The following is a 27,325-nucleotide window of genomic DNA, read 5'->3' as shown; positions in this document are numbered from 1 at the left end:
AAGCTCATTCTTCCATAATAACTTTAACAGGCTGAAATATATGTTTGAGTTTCTTCCACTTATCCAAACCAAGACAGAATAAATAAAGTGGTCAGCAATCTACAAAACCTTAACTAAACTAACTTGCACCTACTAACCTACTAATAACCTAACAATAAACCTAACAATCTACTGTTAACCATAACCAATGGTAACAATTCTCTTCTCTTCTTCAATGACTCCTACTGTATCTCAATAACGACCTTCAACCTGCTCTGGTTAAATCGGATAAATTATAAGTGCCTTCAACCTGATGACAGATTTATTGCAATTTTTCACCTTGTAATTTTCAACATAATTTTGATTTAACAAATCTCATTTTGACATTATTTAATATTGTTACCAGCCTCACATTGATAATAATATCATGCAAATTGTGAAAAATGTATTTCTTAACTTGGCATGAGGGCTCCATTTTGTCCATTTGTTCTGTGCTACAAACAAAATTGTATGCCTTCATCACCTGTTTAATTTCATTTGTTGCAGATGTGAAACTTTGTAGATGTGTTAAACCGCATTATGTTCTAGAAATGTTATCTCTGTGTTTGAACATCCTGTTCTTGTGGTTTAAAGGTGCTACAAGAAATGTTTGCTTGAAGGCGTCTGGAAATTGTGATGCATGTACAGTGTGGTAAAGTGGGGTTTTTTTGCAATGAAAGACATCAAAGGCTGAGGGAAAGGTCAGTTGCTTTGGCCAAAGAGTTTTTTTTATACTCTTTGGAGGTGACCCGCTGCAGCGAATAAAATGCTATCTTGAAGCATAATCTGAATCCTTGTATTCTATCTTGTAGAAATTCAGCCTCTTACAAGAAGAGACTCGTAAATTTATTTCACAAACCTGGGTGGCCTGACAGGGAGAGAAATTCCACAGACTAAAATGCTGTGACAGAGGAAGGAGACTGGAGACCGCGGATCGTGGGGGCCCATGCTAAAAGACAAGCTTCTTGCAGCTGCCATCTAATGTTGTCAACTTCCATCCCCTGTAAAGAATTTCTCCCACTGAGACCCAGTAGGAGGCTGAGGAGACATTTGACCTCAAGAATGCGAGGATCCGGACCCGACATATTTGGTGAGACTGTTCTATGTCATTTGTAACTTGTAAACTTGTATTATGGTATTGACGTCATATTTGTCTTGGTATTTGAACTTGGTACTTGTTTGTGACCTTTTGCATAGGTAAAGTCTGCAATTAGGACAGCCATGAGTAAGTTCAAGAAATGCATTTCTAAATGTTGTTCTTGTTTCTGGACTCTCTGCCTGGACGAGTCTATACCCGTGCCAGCCGAAGGTACTCCAGTCTGGATAGTAATGAAAAAATATGGTGCGGGCCCGACCCTCTGGGGCCCAATTTGTCACAGGTATACAAAGAAAGGGAGAGACAGACAGTGGCCATTAAATGGATCCTTTGTCGATGACAAATTACATTTTTTACAACAGACATTATTTAAGGAAAATGTTAGACAGACAATGTGGGACACTTATTAGACCTGGAAAAAATAGGCTAGAAAAAGGGCCATGAGAGAGGCCAGGAATATGAAAAAAAAAAAAAAGAACAGTCAGCCTCGAAACTGAAAGAATATAGCAACGTTAAAAGAGGGAGACAGGGAATTTAGAATGACTACAAATAAAATGTATCGGTCAGAAAATTACATACGACAAGGGACTACATAGGACAAAATGTTGGAGAATATTTTGGACAGTATTCCACCTTATGTTCCCGTCCAGTCTAATGCTCCAGTGCAAAATGTTAACGTTATTATCCCTAATCCCTTTCCTCATGTTACAATTCCACCTCCCCCTGGATCTGCCCCTAATGTCCCCAATTTTAGCCATCAAGTTCTTGGCCCTCAAATATTTAATCTGGCCCAGACTATAAATATTCCTCCCAACCCAGTCCCCATACAAGCTACAAAAAATGCTGCTATACTAAACACTACAATGGGAGGAATACCTCAATTGAATAATACTCAAAGTATAATGGTGACTCCACAGATTCATTCTAACATGCAACAAGGAACTATTTCTTACACTTCTCAGCAGTCACCATACATTAGTAACAATGTTAAATATAAGAATAACAAGAAGGGACACAGGCCCTCTTCTGTGGGACACACTTCAGAGACCACTCCATGTAGTGCTCGGAACGACCCCACAGTGACGTTTTCTCGCATTAGTTTGCAAGATGGTCTCCTCTCTGACAGAGAAAGAATGAGTAGACCCCGAACAAATGGAATGGCTATGCCGGTCACTGTAAACAGGTGAATGATGGATGCCCTATATACAAATTCAGCCATCATTTTACACAAATTTCAAAAGTATAATGATTTTCAGCAACATTGTCTTTTGGACTTGATGTCTAAATGGATCAAGGGGGAATGTTTAAAATGGCCCCTATTGACAGAATAAAGGCAGTTGAGGAGCAGACTGGCCAACAAATGTTTGCAGATAAATTCATTAATAACATGCAAAAGGACCTATGTGATTATTTAAAATACTGAAAATATATGGCCAACTAAGAGCCCGTCAGAACTCTTAGTTATGGCCACATATTATGAAAATCTGTTAAAAAACAAGACAGAAGTTTGTGATAAGAAAAAAGGATTTGAAGACAAAAGCGTTAATACCACAGGCTTCCCTAATCAGGCCCAAGGCACAGGACAGGTAGAGAGGGCAAGAGGACGTGGACAGTGGGTTGGCAGAGGACAAACAAATACTCTTGCGCCACAGGGAATGAGAGTCATAGGATATAATATCTGTGCATATTGTAAACAAGAAGGGCATTGGAAAGACACTTGTCCACAATTACAAAATTCTGGCCAAGGAATGCAGAGAGGAATGGAAATAGGAGAAAACGGGGAGGAAGAGGTGAACGATCTAGACAAGATTTTGCTGCACACTCTCAACAACAGATGCACTCTAATTACTTTGACAATATGGACATGGGATGCCCACGAAAGGGAGGCGGGAGATTGGCAATTCCAGTAGACCAGCGGGACCGTATGTAGACATGCAGGTGTGTGGTGAAGAGCAGCCGTTTTGTTAGACACTGGAGTTACCAGCACCTCTGCCATCCACAGCCATTTTCCTGGGGCTCCCCTCTCTGGGTCTATTAATACTTCACTTGGATTTGCTGGAATGTCTGTCTGAAGCCCCATATCAAAGCCTTTGGATGTTACTATTGGACCCTACAGTTTTCCCCATTAATTGATTTTCACTGAAGCCTCTGACGAAAATTTGTTAGGGCCGGGTTTGTTAAAGAACGTGCATGCTCATATTTATTGTTCCCCTGATGGAGTATATGTGACAATTGCTCATCCTTCCATTTCAAAAAGTTACCCTGTTCTTTCTACATCTAATATGCCCAAGAAGTTGTCACATATAGATCCGTCTCTTTGGGCTACAGGTGAAAACGATGTGGGTTTCATAAACATGGAACCAGTCAGGATACGCGTTAAAGCCGGCACATCCTTACCCCTCATACCACAATACACATAATTCCCCGAGGCTGAGGAAATACTTTTTTCCATAGTACAGGACCTCCTTGATAAAGGTATTGTGAAGGAGAGTTATGGTAGTCTCTGTAATAGTCCCATACTTCCCGTCATTAAAGAAAAAGTCCTACTGGACAACAGACAGATTATAGATTGGTTATTGACCTGGGAGTTATTAGCAAGATATTAGTACCACAATACCCAGTTGTACAAAATATGTCACTACACTGTTCACATGATTTCACCCACTGCCAAATTTTTCTCTGCAAAAGATTTAAAGAATGTTTTCTTTAGGATATCCATTGTGCTCTAAAAAGACAATTGGACACTTTAAAATCATCAGAGGGCAATGTTCTTTTACAATACATTGATGAACTTCTCATTGTACCTGACACACTTGAACAATGTGAACAGGCCACATCAGATTGCTTTCACATTTAGTCACACATGAAAAAGGTCTCCCTATCCAAGTTGCAATATTGTCAACAGGCGGTGTTCTATTTAGGGCACCTCCTGTCGAAGGGGGGTAGAAGACTAGACTTATAAAGAATATCAATAATTTGAAATTTACAATGCCCACAAACACAGAAAGATGTTTTAGGTTTTATAGGTATTACCTCATATTGCAGAAAATGGATACCTAATCATATCCCCATAGCGAAACCTTTGGTTGCCCTCACACTCAAAGATGTAAATGTACCAACCACTTGGAATGATGAATGTGAAAGAGCCTTCTGTGAATTGAAAAGGGCTTTGTGTAATGCACCTGTGTTAGCCAACCCAGATTATCAGAAACCATTTACCCTATTTGTACATGAAAAAGAAGGTTGCAGTCTTGCATTATTGACACAATCACACGGAGACAAAAACAGACCATGTGCTTATTTGTCATCCAGTTTAGACCCAGTAGCACGACTATTGCCATGTTGTCGCAGGACTGTAGCAATAGTGGCGACAGCAGTAAAACAGAGTGAAGTATATGCACTTGGACATCCATTAACAGTGATGGTACCCCATGCTGTAGATGTCCTACTGAATAAAACACAGACACAAAATGTGACAAATGCTAGGTTGACAGGCTATGAACTCACTTTGTTTTCTCCGCATATCTCAATATGGAGATGTAATGTTTTGAACCCGGCAACTATGTTACTTTTACTTAATTAAGTGTTACCAGATGAAATACATGACTGTACTATCAGAACAGAACAAGAGACCAATGGAGACCAAACCTCTCTGACAGGCCATTGGAAGAGGGGGATGGTGAACTGTATGTTGATGGTTTCTACTCAAAATTATCTGATGGGACCGCAATTGCAGCCTATGCTGTTACTACATGAAGATACTTTACAACTCTGCACAGGCTGCAGAATTGATAGCCTTGGTGCAAGCAGGTGAATTGAGTGATGGCTTAAAGGTTAATGTGTACACTGACAGATAGTATGCTTTTGGCGTAGTACATTCTTTTGGCAGATTGTGAAAGAAGAAGGGGTTTATGACTTTTCATGGAACACAAATACGTCATGGTGAACTCATTGTAAGGTTGTTAAATGGTTTAACGTTACCTGAAAAATTGGCTGTCGTAAAATGTTCAGTTCACAAGAAAATTGAGAATGATGTAGGAAAAGGAAATGCATTTGCAGACAGGACAGCGATAAATACTGCACAAACTGTGTACAGTATCATGTATGTGACAGGGACAGTTAGATGGTTACCAGAAGTTGGCATGATGAACCAGACAATAGATTGTGTAAAGGATATTCAGAACACACCTACCACGGAGGAAATATAGTGAAGGATGTTGGATAGACAAGACAAAGAAAAGGAGATGGATGTTACCTAATGCTTATGTGAATGCCATAGTTTCCTCAGCACATGTACATGCACACATTAGCTATCAAGGAATAGTGGATACATTGGATCAAGTACGGCATAACAAGAACATACCAAAATATGCACATTCTCATGTACAAAGGTGCATCATATGCCAGACATACAATGTAGGAAAAGGCACTCTTGTCCCTAAAGAAAATTTTGCACCACCGGACTTGCCATTCAAAGTCCTGTGAATGGATTTTGTAGAAATGGAACCAGTGAACAAAGAAAAGGTATATGCTGGCGGTAATATGTACCTTGTGTAGTTAACTGAACAATTGTGTTCTATCCAGGAACAGGTCAAAGAGGCACTGCCCAGGAGACTTGAGGGCTCTGGACACTCCATCAAGCCAGGAGATTGAATCTTTGAAAGGAATTTCCAAAAGAAAAGGATCCTTGAACCCAGATAAAAGGGGCCCCTGCAAGTTCTCCTAGCCACCCAGACTGCTGTGAAATGTGATGGGAAGAAGAACTGGATTCATGCATCACATGTAAAAAAAAGTGCCCTTTGCTTTTACCTTATGACCAGTGGGTATCAGACAATTGTCCGGATACCGAGACTGAGCACATTCCGTACCAAGTTCCTTTTGGGAATGGGGAAGTGATTTTAAATGGTGAAACCGGGACACCAGAAGAATACACTGACAAATCTTCTTCTCCTGAACTTTTTGATTCTGAAATATATGGACATAGATACGATTTGAGGAATAGGGTTCGGTTGAACTATAAAGAGATTTAAAGGAAGAAACAGTCCCAGGAGGGACTGCACCCCATGCCGGTAGTCAAGACCGCCAACGTCCAGACCAGTACATAAGCTTGCCAGTGAGGCTTGGAAGTAAAGGACACTAGGGATTATTATATCTTTTGTCTGTTAGCGTAGATAGGGAAAATGGCTAGGTATGACAATATCTCTGTGGAGAAAAAAGTAATGAACAAAGAAAAGACGGGGTATCGTAATATTTGCTGCACTGATTTTTATTTGTTTACTAATATTGGTGACGTGTTTATTACTTGAATGGTACAAAATGTTCGCCTCACTGCAAAGGAGGCAGTTCATGAAAAATGGATTTCTTAACTTGGCGTGAGGGCTCCATTTTGTCTATTTGTTCTGTGCTGCGAACAAAATTGTATCCCTTCATCACCTGTTTAATTTCATATGTTGCAGATGTGAAACTTTGTAGATGTGGTAAACCGCCCTATGTTCTAGAAATGCTATCTCTGTGTTTGAACATCCTGTTCTTGTGGTTTAAAGGTGCTTTAGGAAATGTTTGCTTGAAGGCGTCTGGAAATTGTGATGCATGTATAGTGTGGTAAAGTGTTTTTTTTTGCAATATAAGACAACAAAAGCTGAGGGAAAGGTCAGTTGCTTTGGCCAAAGAGTTTTCTTTTTATACTCTTTGGAGGTGAACCGCTGCAGCGAATAAAATGCTATCTTGAAGCATAATCCGAATCCTTGTATTCTATCTTGTAGAAATTCAGCCTCTTACAAGAAGAGGCTCATAAATTTATTTCACAAAATCTAGTGCCATCCAATGAGTATTTAGCTGTTGTCCAATTGTTATAGAAACTGCATTTTGACCCACAGGTTGGACAATACAAAAATCACTAAAGTTTGCCGGCACTACCTGAAATACAGTAACCTGGGGTTACTCGACCGACTCACTTCGATATGTATTGAATCTATGTTGAGAATATCCTGGCACTATATGAACACTATGCTTGAACTAGTTTGATAATATCTTGGTTCTAGGTAGACACCTTCGTGATAACTCATTGAAACTCTGTTGACTGTAGCTTGACACTGTGTTGCTATTATGTTAGCACTATGGAGAATTTACTGCAAACTGTACATTACACTCCATAATAATGAAATACATTGGGTACCATTCACAACCCTAACTGTTGACATAAAAACTTAACTCAACAAAAATAATGACACGTGTCACCAACTAATACCCAGCCCACAAATAGCCACCTCACTCACTACAAATATTACACTTTCTACATATACTGCAATTACTATACTTGCAAATACATTGATATAAACAACAGAATACACATTATTATCCATTCACACTAAATGGCAACTAACCTACTTGGCACCACTGTGGAAACAACACCAGGCACTCCAGCCACCATACAATATAAGTAAACATACCATACTTAGAGACTGCAGTGACTCTTAATACATACCCGATTCTATACAGGGCGCTGCAAGACTGCACTCCGGACCTAGGCTTGACCACTTGTGACCTACATCACCTCTCTTCAGTTAGATTTTGTCAAATACCTCTCCATGGTATTTAGATTCTCATCACAAATGTTTACTCAATCACTATACTATCAATTTCTTCTCAATTTTCTTTTTACCTTTCATATCTTTTCCTCTGCCCTGTACTGTGCTACTCTACTATCTCCTTTCCCTCCTCCCTACCCCCTTTCCTTCCTCTCTCACCCATTCTGTTTCCCCTCACCCATGCCATCCCTTCAAAGCCACCTGTGCACCCCCCAGTGCCCCACCTCACCGGTAAACAATAACTGCCGTTTAGCTGGTTTCAACAATGAGAAGACTCACCTCCCACAAAAAAGCAGAACATAAAAATACTCTCCCTTAATGTCAAGGGTCTAAATCACCTAACCACATGACAGAAAATGTTAGGCTATACATACAAATGTAAGGGAGACCGCCTTCTCCTTCAATAAACCGAGGTGGCCATGAAACAGGCAATCCTCCTAAAAAGCATGAGTTAGTGACTTATCATGTGCCATAGCCACAAACAAAAAAATGGGCTGATCACCCTTATCTCAAAAGCCTCTGGCCTCACTAACCTGTCCTCAGAAGTAGACACCAAAGGCAGATGGCTCCTTACTAAATTACAGAGGGGCAACACTAAAATTATAGTCATGAACATCTATGTCCTCAATAACAACAACCCTACCTTTTTCATTCATCTCAATAAAAAGCTCTCAACTTTACCTCCCAACTGCAGAATGATTCTAAGATGCGATATCAATTTACCCTAGGATGCCACTCATGACAGGAATTCTGCATGTCAATTTAAACCCGACAAACCCCATAAACAAATGCTAAATATGTGCAATTCTCTCAAACTTAAAGACATGTCGAGATTATTCAATCCCACAGGGAAAGATTACTAATTTTTCTCCAATCCACACAATACATTCTCTCGCATCGATTATATCTTTATTGACATAACTTGCATCCCAGCAACCTTTTCCCCAACCATTGAACCAATCCTAGTCTCAGACCATGCCTGTATTTCATTACTCTACAATATCATTTGCAATACATAAGGATCAAAAACATGGAGAATGAACAACCTCATCACGGAGGAACCCTCCTTCAAGGAAATAATAAACTAAAGAGATTGATGAATACATAGAACTCAATATGTCTTCTGATCTGAATGCACAAATCATGTGGGACGCCCTGAAATGCACTATCCATGGGCACATGATTAAACTTAAGTCAAAGAAAAACAAACTAGACAACAAAACCTTAGACCAACTAGAACTAAAAATAAAAGCATTAGAGGAAGATCTCAAATGCACCAAAGACAAAACTCAATTAAACAATCTAATTAAACATTAATATGAATACAACAAGATTCTGAGTAACAAAGCCCACCTAATAGTCTAAAAATGCAAAGGCATCAATTTCTGTGGACGTAATAAAGCTGGCAAAATACTTGCATCTTATATAAAACAGACCCTTCAGAACACTAGAATAACCTCTATAACGAACATAGGGTCTGATTCTAACTTTGGAGGACGGTGTTAAACCGTCCCAAAAGTGGCGGATATACCACCTACCGTATTACGAGTTCCATAGGATATAATGGACTCGTAATACGGTAGGTGGTATATCCGCCACTTTTGGGACGGTTTAACACCGTCCTCCAAAGTTAGAATCAGGCCCATAGTGTCACATCGACAAATAAGAAGGACAGCCTAAATACATTTGAAAAATATTACCATACCCTTTACTCCACAAGTAATAATACGTCTTATGACATATGCTTAAGCTACGTCAACAAAATTAATGTAACTAAGCTAGATGAATCAACAAAGGAATCACTAGAACAACTGATTTCTTGCAAATAAATCATAAATGTGATCAAAACAATGAAAGCCATGAAGGCTCAGGGCCCAGATGGATTCCCAGAGTCATTCTATCAAACTTGGGGTACCTCTCTAATCACTCACTTAGAAGACTTATTTGCCCACTTCTCCTCTACTGGCTCTGTTGAGGACTCTGTTATACCTAAAGAAGGGAAAGACCCATCCAATCCCAATAACTACTGACATAGTTTACTTTCTTTGCTGACCGGGACGGACATGGCTGATCCCTTATGTTATGGGTAATAATAGGTTGGACATTTAATTCCAATAATATGGAAAGACAATTAATTTAAAGACCATGCAAATATAAGCCCTGAAGAAGTCCTTTTGTGTAGGACGAAACGCGTTGGCTGATTGTTTGTTTGTTCAAGAAAAAGCAATAATAAAAAATTACGATTTTTAAAAGACAACGTTGTGTTACTGGACTTTACTGACTGTGCACAGTGGTGCACTATCCATATCTTTTTGCATGTAATCCTTTCAGGATTGCCCCTGTGGTGGCAGGTGGCGTGATTTGTGCACAGGTATGCCATAGATATTGGGCGACAATATAGTTCACAGAGTTTTAATATTTATGGTAGTCCAAGACAGGTGCATTTGTAAGGTTTAACCCGCCACCAATTCAGTAGCAGTTTTTTTCAACACAAGACAAGTGTGAAACTCTACAATCAGACTCCAACAACACTCCAAAGGTCTCACTGGACTGGCCATTGTCCTGGAGTAACCTCGCTTCCAACACAATAACTCCATCACTAGCACAAAGTAGATACTGGCTTGCCAATATGGCCCACTGGACTTCAACTAAACTTTATAAACTAGGCCTCCAATCCTTCGATACATGCTGGAGCTGTGAGAAGGAAACAAGAGACTTAAAACACATGCTAATGGAGTGCACCTCCACCAAAAATTTATGGAAGGACATCAGTAATACAATATCTCAAATACTTCATATAGACTCCTACTCTAGCCTCTATTACACTGGGCATCCTATCCACTGACATTAAACAGTCACTAAACAAAAAGGACCGTCTGGTATGGGACATTCTAGTCGCAACTGGCCTAAAAGTTATCCTCAATTAATAGAAAGACTCATCCAAACCATCCCCCCACATATGGTGGGAATGGGTCCAATTCACCAGAACTGCCTGTAACTCACTAAACGTACACTTGAAGACAACACCAATGACGAATGGTAAACTCTGGTGCAAACTAGACAACTTTATGTCTCACTTCACTGTGTAACCTCGATCATCTGATCACTCGATCATTCATGCATTCACTCACTCATTCTCCCACCTTCCCAACCTCTCCCCACTCACCCACCCCCTCCTCTCACTACCTATCTCACCACCCCCATGAATTCCCTACTTTTCACTCCCTATCACCTTCTCTTTCTTTTCTTTTATCTTCGCTTTTTTACTCTTTCATTCACCACAATACCAAAAACCGCTCCGTCACAATACATACACTATTTAACCTCACCATTGCAAACAAAAACACTTAACTCTACCCTCTACTTTTATAAATGTGGACCGACTCCTTACTTATATCCTGAACTACTGTCCCCACTTGATTTGATGGTACCATACAATGTATTGTTTCTATTCATTTATGTTAGTTAATTTTTCTATTGTATAAAATCCCAATAAAGCACTCTTGAAATAAAAAAAATACTTTTCAATCTGTCCTAAAGGGTAAATAAAAGCATGATGAACCAGCCTCCAAGGAAAATCCAGCATAAATTACCTTTAGAAGCAGTGGATATTTACATATCCGCTGAATAGGTGCGACTAAATATCCTTCCAGTGGCACATCAGTGTTCTTTCGACCTCCTAGCAGCATGCAGTTCTGGAGCAGAAAAACAGAAAATGGATTTAGAGAAACTTGAAAGAATAGCCATTATTCAACATTGTGACTTGTCATCGTGCAAAACCCAAACCCTCTTAAGCAAACACAGAACGATAATTATTTCCCGATATTAATGCATTACATATACTCTTAATCAATTAAGCATGTATATTATAACGTGGTTACAAGTGGTCAAATTTCCTATTGTCAGCAGAACATAAAGCAAAGCTTGGGGTGAGGGTACCAGAGAAGTGCTTAGCTTTTTGTTTCAGCGATTTAAAAAATCCAACCAGTTTCAATAGTAGGGTTCTTACCCAAATGGACTGAAATGCAACAAACACTGTATATAAATATGCTCTCTATCCATCTGCATAGCAACGACTAGCACCACGGAATCAAAAAACAGACAGAAAGGATCAGGAGCACAGCTACATGGGGGTGTTTGGGGTGTTACACCCCCCCTAATAAATGTAATTTCTGATAAATAGTTGGGTCCATGTGCTTTCAGTTGGGTGTGGTGAGGGGTCTGTCGGATTTCATCAGGATTTTTTAGATGCACGCACTGACAAAAACACATACACACACGCTTTCTCCTGTTTTGAAAGTCCTCAAAAATGTTGGTTACTTCAAAATAGTGTGTTTTCTCTTTCTGTTCTCCTATCACTCCTCATTCCTCTCCCTTTCCACTGACCCTTAGGCCCCTCCCATGAACCCTGTTTGTCGTATAATGTAGTTTAACATTATGTGCCAGCCTGATTGTTCAGAAATTTGAAGCTCACCCCCCCCCCCAATCTTAATGACCAAGCTACGCCCTTGGAAAGGATTTATAGAGGTTCACCCACTTCATATAGTGGATGGAAATGTTGGTGCATTAAGGAAATATGTTGGGAGAGTATGGATAATGAAGTACCTGTAAATGATGGTGATGCTTCCACCACAAGGAATATGCCCTGTGGTGCATTTGGATGCAGTAGTTGAGACATACTAAGTGTGGGTTGGCTGTTTTGCTGTTTGGAATCCTTCAAGTTACAACAAGGCTCTAGTGGTCAATTCAGATGTTTGAAAGCAGTTGTAGATGAATGACGTGTGGCAGATGACTGAAGAGACATTTAAGAAAGTCCAATTGTGGTTTTTAAGTTGGATAATGCGGCCAATGAATAGGTTATAGGTGATCTTGGTTCAGATGAAGAAAGGGAGAGTGGTATCCTACTGAGTAATACCTGTGATCCCCTCCATCCTATGGCAGTAGTGTGGCAATGAAAATGGAGATGTTAGCAGAAAAAGTAATTACAGTGTTATCGTTTTATCCAATATACAGTATGTGGGATACAGGTTAGAGTGTTACAGGTAAAACAGCAATTAAGTTATAAGAGGTATAGCTGAGATTAAAATGTTGAGAATTTCAGGTGAACAAAGCAGTGCGATTAAATCTAAATAGCAATGATTGTGAAAATGAGCTAACTGATGGGGGGACAAGGGTACATTACAGACCACACAGAAATGTAATAGTTCGAAACCTGAGATACATAGTAAAAGATTTCAGAAATTGAGGCGTTTGTTATAAATGTAGTTAAAGAAGGCATATATGACTTACATGACTCATTTGTTTACTGTGAGAGTTAAAAAGTTAAAATCTCTGAACCTGGATGGTGTGGATTAAGATATGATGCAGGCAATCAGCAGGATTGTAAGGGAAGCAGAATCAGATACTGCATGTGGTGAGGCAAAGTAGTGTTATGAGATGTCAGGAGTGCTCAAGCTACATACAAGACATGCTACTGTTGTACGGCTCCGGTGGTCCGTAAAATGAATTTTTCTTTTGGTCCAGTACTTGATCAAGTTGTGTAATGGTTGGTAAGGGTTAAGGAGAAATGTTATTTCCCTCCTTAGAAAAATATCATAGTTTGGACAGGGGTCAAAAAATAACCCAAGTATGAGAATTTAAAACATTAATTGCAACCGTTGTTTCCTTACTGAGTGTGCAACTCTCAAACAGCAACAACTCTCAGATTCAAAGCATTCCACTGAACAATGTAGATTAAATTAATAGATTTGGCTACATAACTTTTTAGCCATTTCTAACCTGCAATTTGCAACTAATGCCAGTGGCTTCACTCATTTCCTATTTCCCCTCCCCAATATCTGTTGGTTAGAGCTTGTGGGCACTTTAAAGGTAACAATACCCCTTAATTGTCAAGCCATAAGCAAAGCCCCACAAAACTGCGCATATATATCTGTTACAAATATTCATCTAAATACCACATGTGAGTACCCTGTTAGCCCACAAGTAGAAACATCATTCATCACCCAAACAGGGACGCCAAACTGCAAAGCTAACATTTTCAATTCACATACACACTTTGGTAACTCAAATGCTCCTTACCAGAAGGAATGTCCGCACTGTTCTTATTTTGTTAAGCTCAAGGAGAAGTTTTTGTGCCTTTTCATGGTTGCTGCAGTATTCATCATAAATTCGAAATCTGTCTTTCTGTTGTGGAAATAAAACACACAAGCATTGTTAGCCAGTTTCATTGATGGTATTTAGTATACACAAATTGTCACATAGTTTCTAATTAGGTCCAAATCAACAAACATTTATTGAGCTACGACAATGCTAGTATTAGGCATGATTAAGCCTTTACTAGCAGGGTTACTTGTATAGGCTGTAATGTTGGGAAGACTAATAAATCTTTTTTTTATGTGGATGAAGGAATCAAAAAAATCTAAATGAAAAACGTGACCCAGACATCATAGTCCTGATCTTCTTTGACTGTGTGCATGGGGCTGGACCCCCAGTTTCCCATGTTGCAGGTTTGCTCTCCACTCGGATTATGCTTGACTACCTCTATCATTTTCAGATGTAATTGCAGAGTTGCCGTAACAGCCACAGCGGCAGACACCTGTGATCCTGATCCACTCTATTCCAGAATATTGTATACAGCAGTGGTTCTTAACCTTTTGACTTCTATGGACTCCCCTTTAATCATTACTGAAACCAGGGGTCTCCCACTGATTGATTACTGGAATCCGAAGACCCCACTGAGTCATTATTGGGAGGCGAGGAGCCCAGCTAAGCATTTTCCAGATTTGAAGTAATACACGAAAAGGCAGAAATGAACATTCAACAAACAAAAAGACAAATGATGAACTCCTTATTTAATGTACAAACAAATGCAATCTTCTCTAAAACTTTTCTAAGCTTTTCTAAATTCAATTCAAGCCAGTCATTGTCCATACTAAATTCTGATTGATGCATTTCCACTGCTCCCACACATCAATCTGAGAATAGCAACTTAGTTTTTAGCTACTAATTTCAAATTCCTTCACATTTATATGTTTTAAAATGTTTAATTTAACATTTTGCTTCTTTATTTCTATACACTTTATTAATGTGTTAATATTAATTAATATTCTAAGCAGCTGCGGCCCCTTTCAGAAGGCTTTGCTGGACCCCCTGGAGTCCCCAGACCACAGGTTACGAACCACTGGTATAGAGAATTATCATCTGACATAAAAATTGTTGGATGTGGATTTTTTTATAATTTATTTATATGGGGCATAATTTGGTAGACAACTTTAGGACACATAATTTATGAAAGAGGGTATTCCTAAGTATCCTGCTAACAAAAATATTGTAACCTTTGCTGTAGATTTTTTATTATCTGCAACAGGGCATATTTGTTGTAGACTATATTTAAGACAAAATTAAATTCGGACAAAATGATATTCTGATACTACACCCCCTGCTCTGGTTGTATTTGGCTGCCTCACATTTCCTCGGCTGTAACAGCAGCGATTGAGGAAGCACCACTGTCATAGCTGAAAGTGGTCTTCTAATAGTTGTTTTCAAAGTCTAATAAACTAGGTTATGGGGTGTTGTAGTCACCACACAAGAAAGGATGTAATGAACACCAGAGGGAGGTTTATTCAAATATATCTCATTAGTCAAAGAGCCACCTCTCACTCCAGTCCTGCCACTCCAACTGCCAATCGAGGAACGCTGGCGATCACGAGGCAAGGGATGTGGAATCTTCTCACCACATTCTTTTATAACATTCTACATTTATAAAACACATATAGAGTATAACATATTACCTCCTTTTCTTATAAACAACATTTGAAATGCATAAATATAAACAACTAATAAAATAAGCATTAATACTAAAATAAATAACTAAAGAAAAATGATGAAAACACTCGACATTTGCAGCTGATTTGTCCCCAATCCTAAAGTAATATATCAAATGGCTTGACAGAACATACACATTATTTCAAATTCCATGGAACATGTTTTCTCCGTGTCGATCTACATAAACGCATTTCTTCTTTTTTCAACTCATTGGACAGTAGGTTCCACCTTCTGGTGTGTCTTCTCAACATCACTTGCAAGTGTGGGGTTACCTCCTTGTACCTATACTACTTTCGCCTTGTTCCACCAATGTCCACCCTCCACAATTACAGCATTGCCACATATTTTTTTTACCCTCACCGGATCACCAAAACTCTTATCCCCTTTTTTAACAAATGTACTGTTCTTCACACAAACCACATCACCAGGACTTAAACATACACATCTTGTGGACTTTTTGACATCAAATCTGCTTTTCATCAACTCTTGGCCTCGTAACACCCTGTTAATCATATCCGAATTATCCACCCCATTTGAGTCAATTTCTCTTTTCCCTAATTTGAATAGCCATGCCGGATATAGAATGGATGTGGATTTACGTCCTCTTAGCAATTCAAAAGGGTAAACCTTAGTAAAAGAGTGTGTAATAGTGTGATAAAACAATAACATGGACTTCATTGCATCTTCTGTGTCAAAGTTGTTGTTTTTGGCCCACTTAACACAATCACCCACTACCGTGTTCATCCTTTCTAGCAAACCATTGGTTTGGGGATGGTACAGTGAACTCTTTAAATGTTTAATGCCTGACTGTTTCAAGAACATCTCCATTTCATAACTAACGAACTGCACACCATTGTCAGAAATAATGGCTTCAGGAAAACCTTCCCTCATGAAAATATCCTTTAAAAATGTCATAGCATTGCTTGTAGTGAACATGGAAAAAAAACATCAGGCCATTTGCTATGGTAGTCCATGAGGACAAAAGCATAGTGGAAATGGTGTGAGATAAAACTGAACGGGCCCACCATGTCAATTTCAACTGTCATCCATGGCCTTTCTGGGATGTCTACAGGTTACAAAGGGGGTGTTACTACTTTCAGTCCTTTATCAGCCTTGCTCCATACCATACAGTTTTTCACTACCGCTTCCACCTCCTTATCCGTGGATGGCCACCAATAATGTTCTCTGATCTTTCTCTTTGCCATGGTACAACTCAAGTGACCATCATGAGAATTCCTTATCAATTAAATTTGGATTGTGTCAGGAGGAACCCATTTGTCATTTGTCATCACCACCCCATCTTCAATGAAGAGATCCTCTGCCAAATTGGAAAAGGGTTGAATCTCCCCAACCAAATTTCTCTCTTTAAGCTACCCATTAACAATAAATTATTTTATTTTGGTCAAAACCACATCCTCCTCACAAGCTGTCTTCCACTCTGTCCACTGCATGCCATGGTTTGCATCATATCTACTGATGCTATAAAGGAATTCTCTTTATCTTCCTCTGGGTCTAACACCTCTTGGTCAGTAATAGGCAATCTGGATAAAAATCAGCTCTCATGTTATCTCTTCCTGGGGTATGCTTAACTTGCAACTCATATTGTAACAATTTAGTGGTTACACAAGCAATATGTGGGGTTGAGTATTTAATTTGCCACCATTCGATATATAGACCAGTGGTTTGTGATCCATTTGTATGACAAACTTCCTTCCCCATATGTAACTCCTGAATTTTTCACACACCCCGTAACATGCCAAGAGCTCTTTCTCAATGACAGAATAATTTGATTCTGATTCATGGAAAACCTGCAATGCAAAACTGATGGTGACCTCCCTTTCTGAGCTCTTTTGTATCAACACTGCTCCTAACCCATACTTACTAACATCTACTGTGATAGTGCATGTTAATTGTAGATCATAGGCACTCAAAGCTTTGGCAGCTGTCATTTCTGCCTTGACTAAGTCAAACATGTCTTGACAGTTTTTATACCATTCAAAATTCAACTTATTTTTTAACATATTAGTTAAACATTTCATTCTAGTGGCATAGCCCAATATAAATCTGGCATATAATTCACAAAGACCAATAAATGAGCATAGTTTCTCTTTGTTCTTAGGGCTGGGACACTCCACCACCACCTTGACAAGACCAGGTCTATGGCTAATACCCTAACAAGATATACTGTGACCCAAAAACTCAATATTTATTTTACAGAATTTGCATGTTGCCTTCTTTGCTACTACTCCATTATTCTCAAATATGTGAAGTACAGACCTGAGCACCTTGTCTTGTTCACCTAAATGTTTATCAAAAACCAAGACATCATCTTGAAAAACCAGGACCCCTTGAACCTTTTCCAACAATTGCTGCATAATGCGCTGAAAAGCAGAGGCTGCTGATGCCAAAGCAAATGGCATCCTGCAAAACTGAAAGGTACCAAATGGTGAGTTAAACACTGTGTAACTCCTTGAACTTTCTTCTAACACCACTTGATGGTATGCGGATGCCAGGTCAATCTCAGAAAACCATTCCACACCTCTCAATTCTCCCAGAAGATCACTTATCCGGGGTAATGGAAATGAGTCCACTCAGATTTCCTTATTAAGATTCATCAGATCTGTGCATAGGCACATCTGACCATTTCGTTTGTGACCTATTACAAGGGGAGACAGCCACACACTAGATTCAATTGGTTCAATCCCACCCATCTTTTGTAATTTATCTAACTGTAGTTTGAGGTCTTCCTTAACGCTTAACGGCACAGATCTGATTTCGTGCTTTAACGCAATGGCATCTTGTTTTACTTTAATCCTGTGCTGGAACCTCACAATTTGACCTAGATCTTTAGAGAATACTTTAGAAAATGAATTTTCCAAAACCTCATACAGCGGCCAATCTTTGATTACTACCACCTGTCTGTTTGCCCCAGGTTTCAGTACCATCCCAAACAAACCCTGATGAAATCAACCCAAAATGTTGAGCCTCTTCACAGTTACATAAATTTTGCCTTGAATCATATGTCCTTTAAATTCTAAGATATCCTCATTATACCATTCTAATTAAATTTTCCGGCCTTCATTTGACACAGGGGCCCTGTCAGGTGGGAACATCTGGCGATCACTCCATTTCTTATAGGATAAATCGGAAGTCACCATTGTTATGCAAGCTCCTGAGTCTACCAAGAAATGTAATGTTTTATCCCCTACCCAAATATCCACATAGGGATCTACACATTCACTCGGGGAGCCTTTAATCACATCTTCTTCAGTTACAACCACAATCATATCTTGGAACTGTTTTACTCGTTGTTTTTCAACATATTCATTGTCATCAACTACACAATTGACTTTTGTACTTTTGTCACAACTGCTTTGACAAACTTTAGGGAAATGGCCTATTTTGCCGCACTTCTGACATGAAACTAATTTAGCAAGATACCCTTTACTTTCCTTGTTATGTGGCAGATTATCACATCTAAAAAATATATTGGAGCATTTAAAAAAAACTTTTTGCCGACTATTTTTGTCTTTATGCCGTGATTGGTGGTTACACACAGTGTTAAAACATTCTTTCTCCGTAGTATACACCACAAGTGCTCTGAGAGAAGGTAGTGCCACTTCAATACTTTTAGCAATTTTAATAACTCCTTCTAACGAAGGATCTGCCATAGTCAGTAATTTTTGCTTGTGTTTATCGGAACAATGACCGATGAACTGATCTCTTACTAGTTAGTCATGAAACGTACCAAATTCACATTGGGAGCAAAGTTCCTTTTACACACTGATCTAGTCACCAACTTTTTCATGTTGCATTTGTTTTCTTTGAAAGAATTTATGACGGAGAATGACTAGACTGGGTTGTACATCAAATCTTGTAGCTAGTTTCTTTAGTATTTGAAAGTTTCACGACCTTCAAAGCCAAATGAATGCAGTAGCAAAAATGTTTTTCTTTCAGGTCTAAAATGCGACGCTCCTATTGCTCCCAGATACATTTCAAATGCATAAAACCATTGTTTCCAGGGGACTCCAGGATTGCCTGCAGTCTCCAAAAATGGTGAAGGTGTATTTACAGACTGCATAACTTCATATAAAGACGTGTCCGGATAGGATAAAATACCAAACAGTTGTTTTTTATTTCCAAGGAAACATTAAAAGTACTTTATGCAACTTGTAAATAGTTCTCCAGAAAACATATACATCCAATGTAGGAATTACTGCTAATAACTAAACTCCTGAAGTGCGAGCTGTGTGTGCCAGTGCTGTTTGCTGTTACAGAAAATATAACCCGTGTAACGCCAGCACCAATTAGTGTTAGTAATAAATAGCCAGGTGTGCATGTCACTGTGTGCTGACACACAGGCTTGACGGGCAAAAAGAGCACATAAACAAAAGATTATGCTGGAGAGCAATGTGCATGTCCTTGAATAGTTGAAGATGCCTGCAAGTCAAGAGCACTCGATTAGAAGAGCAATATATATTTTTTTCATTTTAAAATAAATAGGCTTCACTAGGGAACACGCTGTTGAGCAGTGTTGCTAGGCAACTAGACAACAAAGGCGTCCATGTCAAGGGATAGGGCGTACTACCTAAGGCTGAAGAATATTGTGTAGCAACATAGAAACAACATCAGAGTATTTCCAAGGGTGCACGCTGGGTCTGACGTAATTAATGTGCTCAAGGGCAAGCGCGAGCTCCATTCTGCATGATTAAATTAAAAGTATCAACAAATGTCAATAAGTGGAATGGGACCAAGCAGCGTATGATTGAAAGGAAAAAAAAAACACTTCTGTATAATACCATTCACAATTGCATCCTGGGAGAGATTCTTCTTACATGCTGTACTTCGTAATCCAGACTATGTGGGTTCTTGGCTTCCTGAGGTGGCGCCATCACTTGTTGCCAAAAGATGTTGTAGTCACCACACAAGCAAAGATGTAATTAACACCAGGAGGAGGTTTATTCAAATATACATCGTAAGTCAAAGAGCCACCTCTCGCTCCTGTCCAGCCGTTCGAACTGCCAACGAGGAACGCTGATGATCGCGAGGCATGGCAAGTGGAATCTTCTCATCACATTCTATTATAACATTCTTGTGATGCTGCAAGGACCTGCAGCGCCCCACTTGCGGACCGCGGTCAGATCGGCGAACCGAGTCCTGAACGCCCATTTTTGCCACAGGCCACATTTTGAGCCGCGTTTCGGGCCGCTGCCTATTTTTCAGTCCACAGAGCGACCAGTACATCTTTCTTTGGGCACTGCTTCAAGCTGTGCCCACTTTTTGCCCTTATCATCTCTCTTACTTATTCTTTCTTTTTTTTCTTGTTTTCTATTTCTTTATGGTTTTCCTCTTAGCCATCTTTTCTTCTTCCCAGGAGTCTGTGTTTCCTTCCCTGCATGCTTTGCTACCTTTTTTACACCATGGCTATTTTTCCATTCACTCAAATGTGGCTTTTCCCAATTCAAGATGGTGTCTTCTGAACTTTCTGCATGTCACTTCCTGTTTGTCAGCATATAAGCACAGTTGGTCTTCTGTTCCTTGGGTTGCAAACAGTCCCGTTCTGGTGGTGCTCCTCACTCCTGTATCTGGTGATTTTTGGGCTTCTCCTGTTTTTTCTTGTCTGCAGTTTTTGCTGTTTCCAGTTCATATTATGCTTCTCTTTTTTCTTACCTCTTTTTCAGGAGTTCCCTGCTTCTGAGGTTTTCCCCAGGATTGTTTTTTTTCCTCTGGGACTTCTTCTGGAGGTCACGGTCTGCCTGGTGTTACTCTAGTAGCAGCACCGTGGCTACTGGAAATGGTCGCCCTTACCTTGGTCAGTCCAGAACCAGCAAGAGACCAGGTGGTGCCTCGAGATTGAGACAATCGCGGTAAGAAGCATTCAGAACGTGACAATTCTACATTTATAAAACACATAGAGAGTTTAATATGGGGCTTATGAAGAAAGTACATGCAAGGAAGCTTCTCCATAAATAGGTGAAATATAATGACCTGTCAGCATGTCGTTCATAAATATCTTTTAACAACCAATATTTTAAATATTCAAGTGTTTCAGCTTCCTAATATAACACTTGTTGAAAATACAAAATGTAAAGTCTTGCTACGATTGAAAGATTTCAGCCAAAGAAAAACACAAATATGAACTAACGCACATAAAAAGAACGTCTGATAACAGATCATGTGAGGACAGAAATCAGGAGGGCTTGTAGAGGGTGGATGATTTCCAAAGCAACGGCATATCTCTGTATATTGCACATTCATTGCATGCACTTTTTTAAAGTACTGAGGAGTACAGATCCTTATAACTCTACCATATTGTGCTACATTTATATAAAATATGCTGATTGGGATGACCCCTCTCTGGTTGGGGAGGTGGCTCCATTAGACAGCTGGTTTAGAGGGATTTCACAAGTGGGACACCATAGACATTATGGTCCTTGGAGATGTATGAGTGTGAAATAATATCTTGTCCTTTTGCGACTTACAAGACTACTACCACGTCAAACAGACACTATTCCATAAATGCTTAAAATTACACGATGCCCTCACTGGCAACATCCCTTCAGATACTGACATCCCAGACCTAAGCCCTGTCGAGGCTGTATAACTAATGGGGCATATTGGCAAAGGTGCCATATCCAAAATATACAGTTCGTTCATTGTTAATGCCCCACATGAATTTGATACACTCAAACACTCCGGGGAGGGCTGGATTGGTGAGTTTGACGAGGCAGACAGGAGGGAGACCACACTGGCCCCATTTATGCTGGCCGTTCCCACGTGCCTCAGTCTGATGCAGCTGAATAACCTTCATTAAACATATATGGCAGCAGATACAAAGCAAACTCTTGGAGTGCCTGGGACAAGCCCTTGAGCCGATCCTTACAGTGGCCCTGCTGGACATGGTTGACAAGCCTGGGGACCCCAGGCAGACCGTACGTTTATAGGTATTGCCTCATTGATTGCTAAGCAAGACACTGCCTGAAGGTGGAACTTCCCAGACCCCTCCTCACTGGAGGAATGGAGGCCAAGGATGGACTGGTGTGCCCAATTGGAAAAGCCTTTATATGCTGCAGGAGGTTGCCCGCAAAAACAAGATACGTTATGGGGGGAATGGAGAACTTACAACGGACTGGGGATGTGATTTCTCTTGCTGACTTTTGTAACATGATGGTGTTGTGCAGATGTAGTTGTGCTTGGTGGATTCCAAGACGTAGAAATGTTTGTCCAAATAATATACTATATAAAATATCAAATGCCAAATCCAATTTCTCATCTACGAGGTCTAAACCAGGAAAACAGACCTGGCAAGCTTGCTCGGAAAATTAAGTGACCAAAGCCCAATCTACTCTCAACACCGCCAAACAGGAAATCCAAAAAGCAAACAAAGAAAGGGCAAGGAAACAGGTAATACTAAACGATGCAAGATTCAACAACTGTATAACCTTTCTAAAAACATGCTTACAAATGAACCATGCCACTCTGTGGGAAATGTTAATCTGGCCTTTTTGCTCAACTGTTTGAATGGCATTATTGGTACTAATGTATGTCACCCTATATTGATGTATCACTCTAGGTGGAGAGATCATTTGACAGGTTTGTGACCATGCAATTCAACGTGTCATCTTGATTCAAAAGATCTCAAAAGAGATGAAAAGTGACTTGAAATTAGACGGCCAAATCTAAAATATTAGGGCACATAATATTTTTACAAAATCTGAAAAAGACTCTCTTTGCCGCTAGGACAACCCAGAAAAGAAATTCCTTATGTCCACTATGGTTATTACATATTTAATAGTAAAAAATATTCTGTGGGGGGGGAGCTGAAAAACACCAGTTGTACCCCACCTCTGGCCACACAGATGGCTTAGACAAAAAGCTTATCCTTGGTTGGCATATAGATACTTGTGATGTGTATTCACAAACACTTCAGCATTTATTTGATCTAATACAATTTATTTCATTACAGGACTGCAGGTCCTCTGGCAAATAAGTTCAAATATAATATTTTTGCAACAAAGTCACTTCTTTTGGATCAAAGTACCATGTTATCTATCGTGCGGGTCCAAAGCCCTGCTGGCTCATCCAGGAAGCTTTACAAAACAGGTCAGAAAAGACGGAAGGGACAATTTAAGAAGTACTTCCTGCCACCAATGCCTTCTATTCATTGGTAATACCAATCACTTTTGGTTGGCCGGGAAACCACATTTAAATATTTGTGCTGTATTCCAGCAAATAAATAAAAAATGTTATTTTAAGCTTGAAGAATTTCATACAGTGGTTTAGTGGAGTGAGGGAGTTGGCATTGAGTTTATATTATGAGTACAGGTATGTTTCCTGCACATTCCTCTGCTGTAATGATTTCATTAAATAGCATCCCATAAACATAAATGGAATACATCCCTGGATTTGAAAGGAAATATTGATCTAAAAATGTGAATTACTTACATTATCCCATTTACTACATATATGACAAATATTACAAGGTGAATCTATTAACAATGTTGCCCTTTCAAATTGTCTTTTTTTCTCAAAACACACAGTAATCTGCTTAGTTTATTCCATTTTATAACATAACCCACATATTAATTCCCAATGTCAAGTGACTCTTTCTTAAAGTTCATTTTCCTAATATTTTCTACAGGATTTGACCAGATTTGTTTCTGGGAACATTCTATAACCATAAGCTACAAACAAAATAAAGGGAGGGAAAGGTACACAGTGGTGGTCCTAGAATGTCTCTTCCTGCACTCCTGGAGCTCTCAGAGTCTTATTAAGGACCCTGATTAACAAGTGAGAGACCTATATGTCATGTCTCAGGGTGTAGTTAACTTTTTTATTAGTCTCATATGACTTAATGATGTCTACAACTAATCGAAGACTGTGTGCTTTCTCTCACAAAGGAACCAAACTCCTCTTCCTTCTTTTTCCATAGTACAGTTGGCGGGCATCCTTAGCTGGAATGGCCCCTCTGTGATGTGATGGACACAAATGCTCAATTTGTCCTTAAGCTCATTTGATTGTTGTTGAGGATCTCCAACAAGAGTTAGATTCTGTCTGGTGTTTAGAAGTCTGTACTATCTGGTTGATCTTTCTCAGGCATCTCCACCAGTGATGCTGTGGTGTCCATGTTCAGTTCATGATAGCTGAATATCTATGACGTGGGATGTACTCCTAGTGACAAAGTGTTGATAAGAGGAGAATGGTGACAGCAATCATGCCTCTTTTCATTTAAGTGACTTGCAGGAGAATACTACTAAAGTTAGTGTCAATTTGCCTTTTTTTTAACAAAATGAACAAGCACAGAAAAACTGAAGAGAGCTGTCACATAATACTGGACAATTTTGGAGGACTTTAATTTACTGAAGGTCCCAAATATCTCTACAATCTGACCACTACTTCACATCTCACATGGACACTTAGATATGGTATGGTAATAAAAAGTACATTCCAACAGATTTCTCTACTTCTCTTCCCCTCCTACCATGCCAGCTCAGGACCACAATTACAAACAAAATCTCAGATTGGACAACACAGCACAGTAACCAGCTAAGCAGACTATGGGGGTGATTCTAACCCCGGCGGTCTTAGACCGCCGGGGCCAGGGTCGGCGGGAGCACCGCCGACAGACCGGCGGTGCCCCGCAGGGCATTCTGACCGCGGCGCTTTGGCCGCGGTCAGTGCAGGAAAACCGGCGGGCTCCCGCCGGTTTTCCGCTGCCCCTTGGAATCCTCCAAGGCGGCGCAGCTTGCTGCGCCGCCGAGGGGATTCCGACCCCCCCTACCGGATGGCGGTAGGGGGGGTCGCGGGGCCCCTGGGGGCCCCTGCAGTGCCCATGCCACTGGCATGGGCACTGCAGGGGCCCCCGTAAGAGGGCCCCTAAATGTATTTCACTGTCTGCTGTGCAGACAGTGAAATACGCGACGGGTGCAACTGCACCCGTCGCACAGCTTCCACTCCGCCGGCTCGATTCCGAGCCGGCTTCATCGTGGAAGCCTCTTTCCCGCTGGGCTGGCGGGCGGCCCGACAGACCGGCGGTGCCCCGCAGGGCATTCTGACCGCGGCGCTTTGGCCGCGGTCAGTGCAGGAAAACCGGCGGGCTCCCGCCGGTTTTCCGCTGCCCCTTGGAATCCTCCAAGGCGGCGCAGCTTGCTGCGCCGCCGAGGGGATTCCGACCCCCCCTACCGCCATCCAGTTCCCGGCGGTCCGCCGCCGGGAACCGGATGGCGGTAGGGGGGGGTCGCGGGGCCCCTGGGGGCCCCTGCAGTGCCCATGCCACTGGCATGGGCACTGCAGGGGCCCCCGTAAGAGGGCCCCTAAATGTATTTCACTGTCTGCTGCGCAGACAGTGAAATACGCGACGGGTGCAACTGCACCCGTCGCACAGCTTCCACTCCGCCGGCTCGATTCCGAGCCGGCTTCATCGTGGAAGCCTCTTTCCCGCTGGGCTGGCGGGCGGCCTGAAGGCGGCCGCCCGCCAGCCCAGCGGGAATGTCAGAATTACCGCCGCGGTCTTTCGACCGCGGAACGGTAACCTGACGGCGGGACTTTGGCGGGCGGCCTACGCCGCCCGCCAAGGTCAGGATGAGGGCCTATATCATATTAAAAACTATAAAGGGCCCTGCAGAGCTGTTCAAAGCTAACCGTATACTGAAATTCATAAAACTAAGCATCTGTCTCTTACTTGTCATCATCCAACACACTGATAGGCGCTGCATCCCATAACAGAATAACCACACCTCTGTGGTCCTCATGCATGACATAGAAACACTTACTACATAGGATCAAAACTAAAACAACTTTCCAACCACACACCGTACATGGTGTAGTGTCTTACTCATGTGGGCAATCGCTTCAGTGTCCCACACAGGGATAGTAAACGCTATATAAATTAATACAATACAATACAATACAAAACAATACATGCATACCTATACAATCTGTATTAGGAAAGGGGCCACACAAGCATCCTCTTAACCTCCTGTAACACCAAATGCTCCATGGACACAAAAAACAGACGTACATACCCATTGTGTGCCCAGGGCACTTTTGATAATAAGGCACTGCTCACCCATTTCATGTGTGGTGGCCCAATAGGCAGACATTGTGTGTCAGAATGGTCTGCATTCGCTGTAAAGGTGTCAGTCGACTCAAGACTCCATAGTTTTAAGAGAAGAATCTGAATAATTTCCTTCCTTAACAATTCATAGTCCTCCTGTAATCAGTGCTATATCTGGTCAAACACAAACATCATTACATCATATTTGCTTGTCGGCTGCATCCCTACATGTTGCTGCTGTTGCTGGTTATTTGGCCTACTGGATGGTGAAGACCTTCTAAAGGGGAACAGTATACTAGTTTATTCCTTCCTTGTCAAATAAATACATGACTACTCCTTCCTATTGTTCCCTTTTACTAGTAAATTGTACCCAAATTAAAGATGGAAGGGTAGGATGGAAAGTAAGCAGCCTCTACGTCATCACGCACATTTCACTCTACACTTGATTGACATGGTACAACTTCAACGACTCACCTTCTGATAACTCACTTTTGATGTAGAGCCTAGAATACAATTCTGCAGATGATGGGCAGGGGACTGCCAGCCCCTAGGAGCAGAGGACTCCAGTCAAACAGGGACTATGAGAGAGGGGCTTGTGCCACATAATTCCCTCTTTCCAGGTTGCACATAGCTGTTAGCTTCTTCATGTTACAAGCAGACACTTTCTCCATAGATTTCATGTCTCCCTTTATCTCCATTAGGCCATGCTGGACTTTGGTCTGGCATTCCTGGAACCAGGGACAG

General features: G+C 40.7%; 1 protein-coding gene across 1 annotated transcript in view; it reads right to left on the bottom strand.

Annotated features, from left to right (window-relative positions):
* Positions 1–27,325, bottom strand: part of PREX2 (phosphatidylinositol-3,4,5-trisphosphate dependent Rac exchange factor 2) — a 1,096,481-nt gene that overhangs the window by 820,596 nt on the left and 248,560 nt on the right. Inside the window, exons 5-6 of the mRNA XM_069220299.1 lie at positions 13,780–13,884; positions 11,295–11,396 (exon numbers count right to left, since the gene is read on the bottom strand). Of these exons, the coding sequence (XP_069076400.1) occupies positions 11,295–11,396; positions 13,780–13,884 (207 nt within the window). The remainder of the gene's footprint in view (positions 1–11,294; positions 11,397–13,779; positions 13,885–27,325) is intronic.

The sequence above is a fragment of the Pleurodeles waltl genome, chromosome 2_2 (assembly GCF_031143425.1).
Source record: "Pleurodeles waltl isolate 20211129_DDA chromosome 2_2, aPleWal1.hap1.20221129, whole genome shotgun sequence".
Lineage (NCBI taxonomy): Eukaryota > Metazoa > Chordata > Amphibia > Caudata > Salamandridae > Pleurodeles > Pleurodeles waltl.
This window is presented reverse-complemented; position numbering and strand designations above follow the sequence as displayed.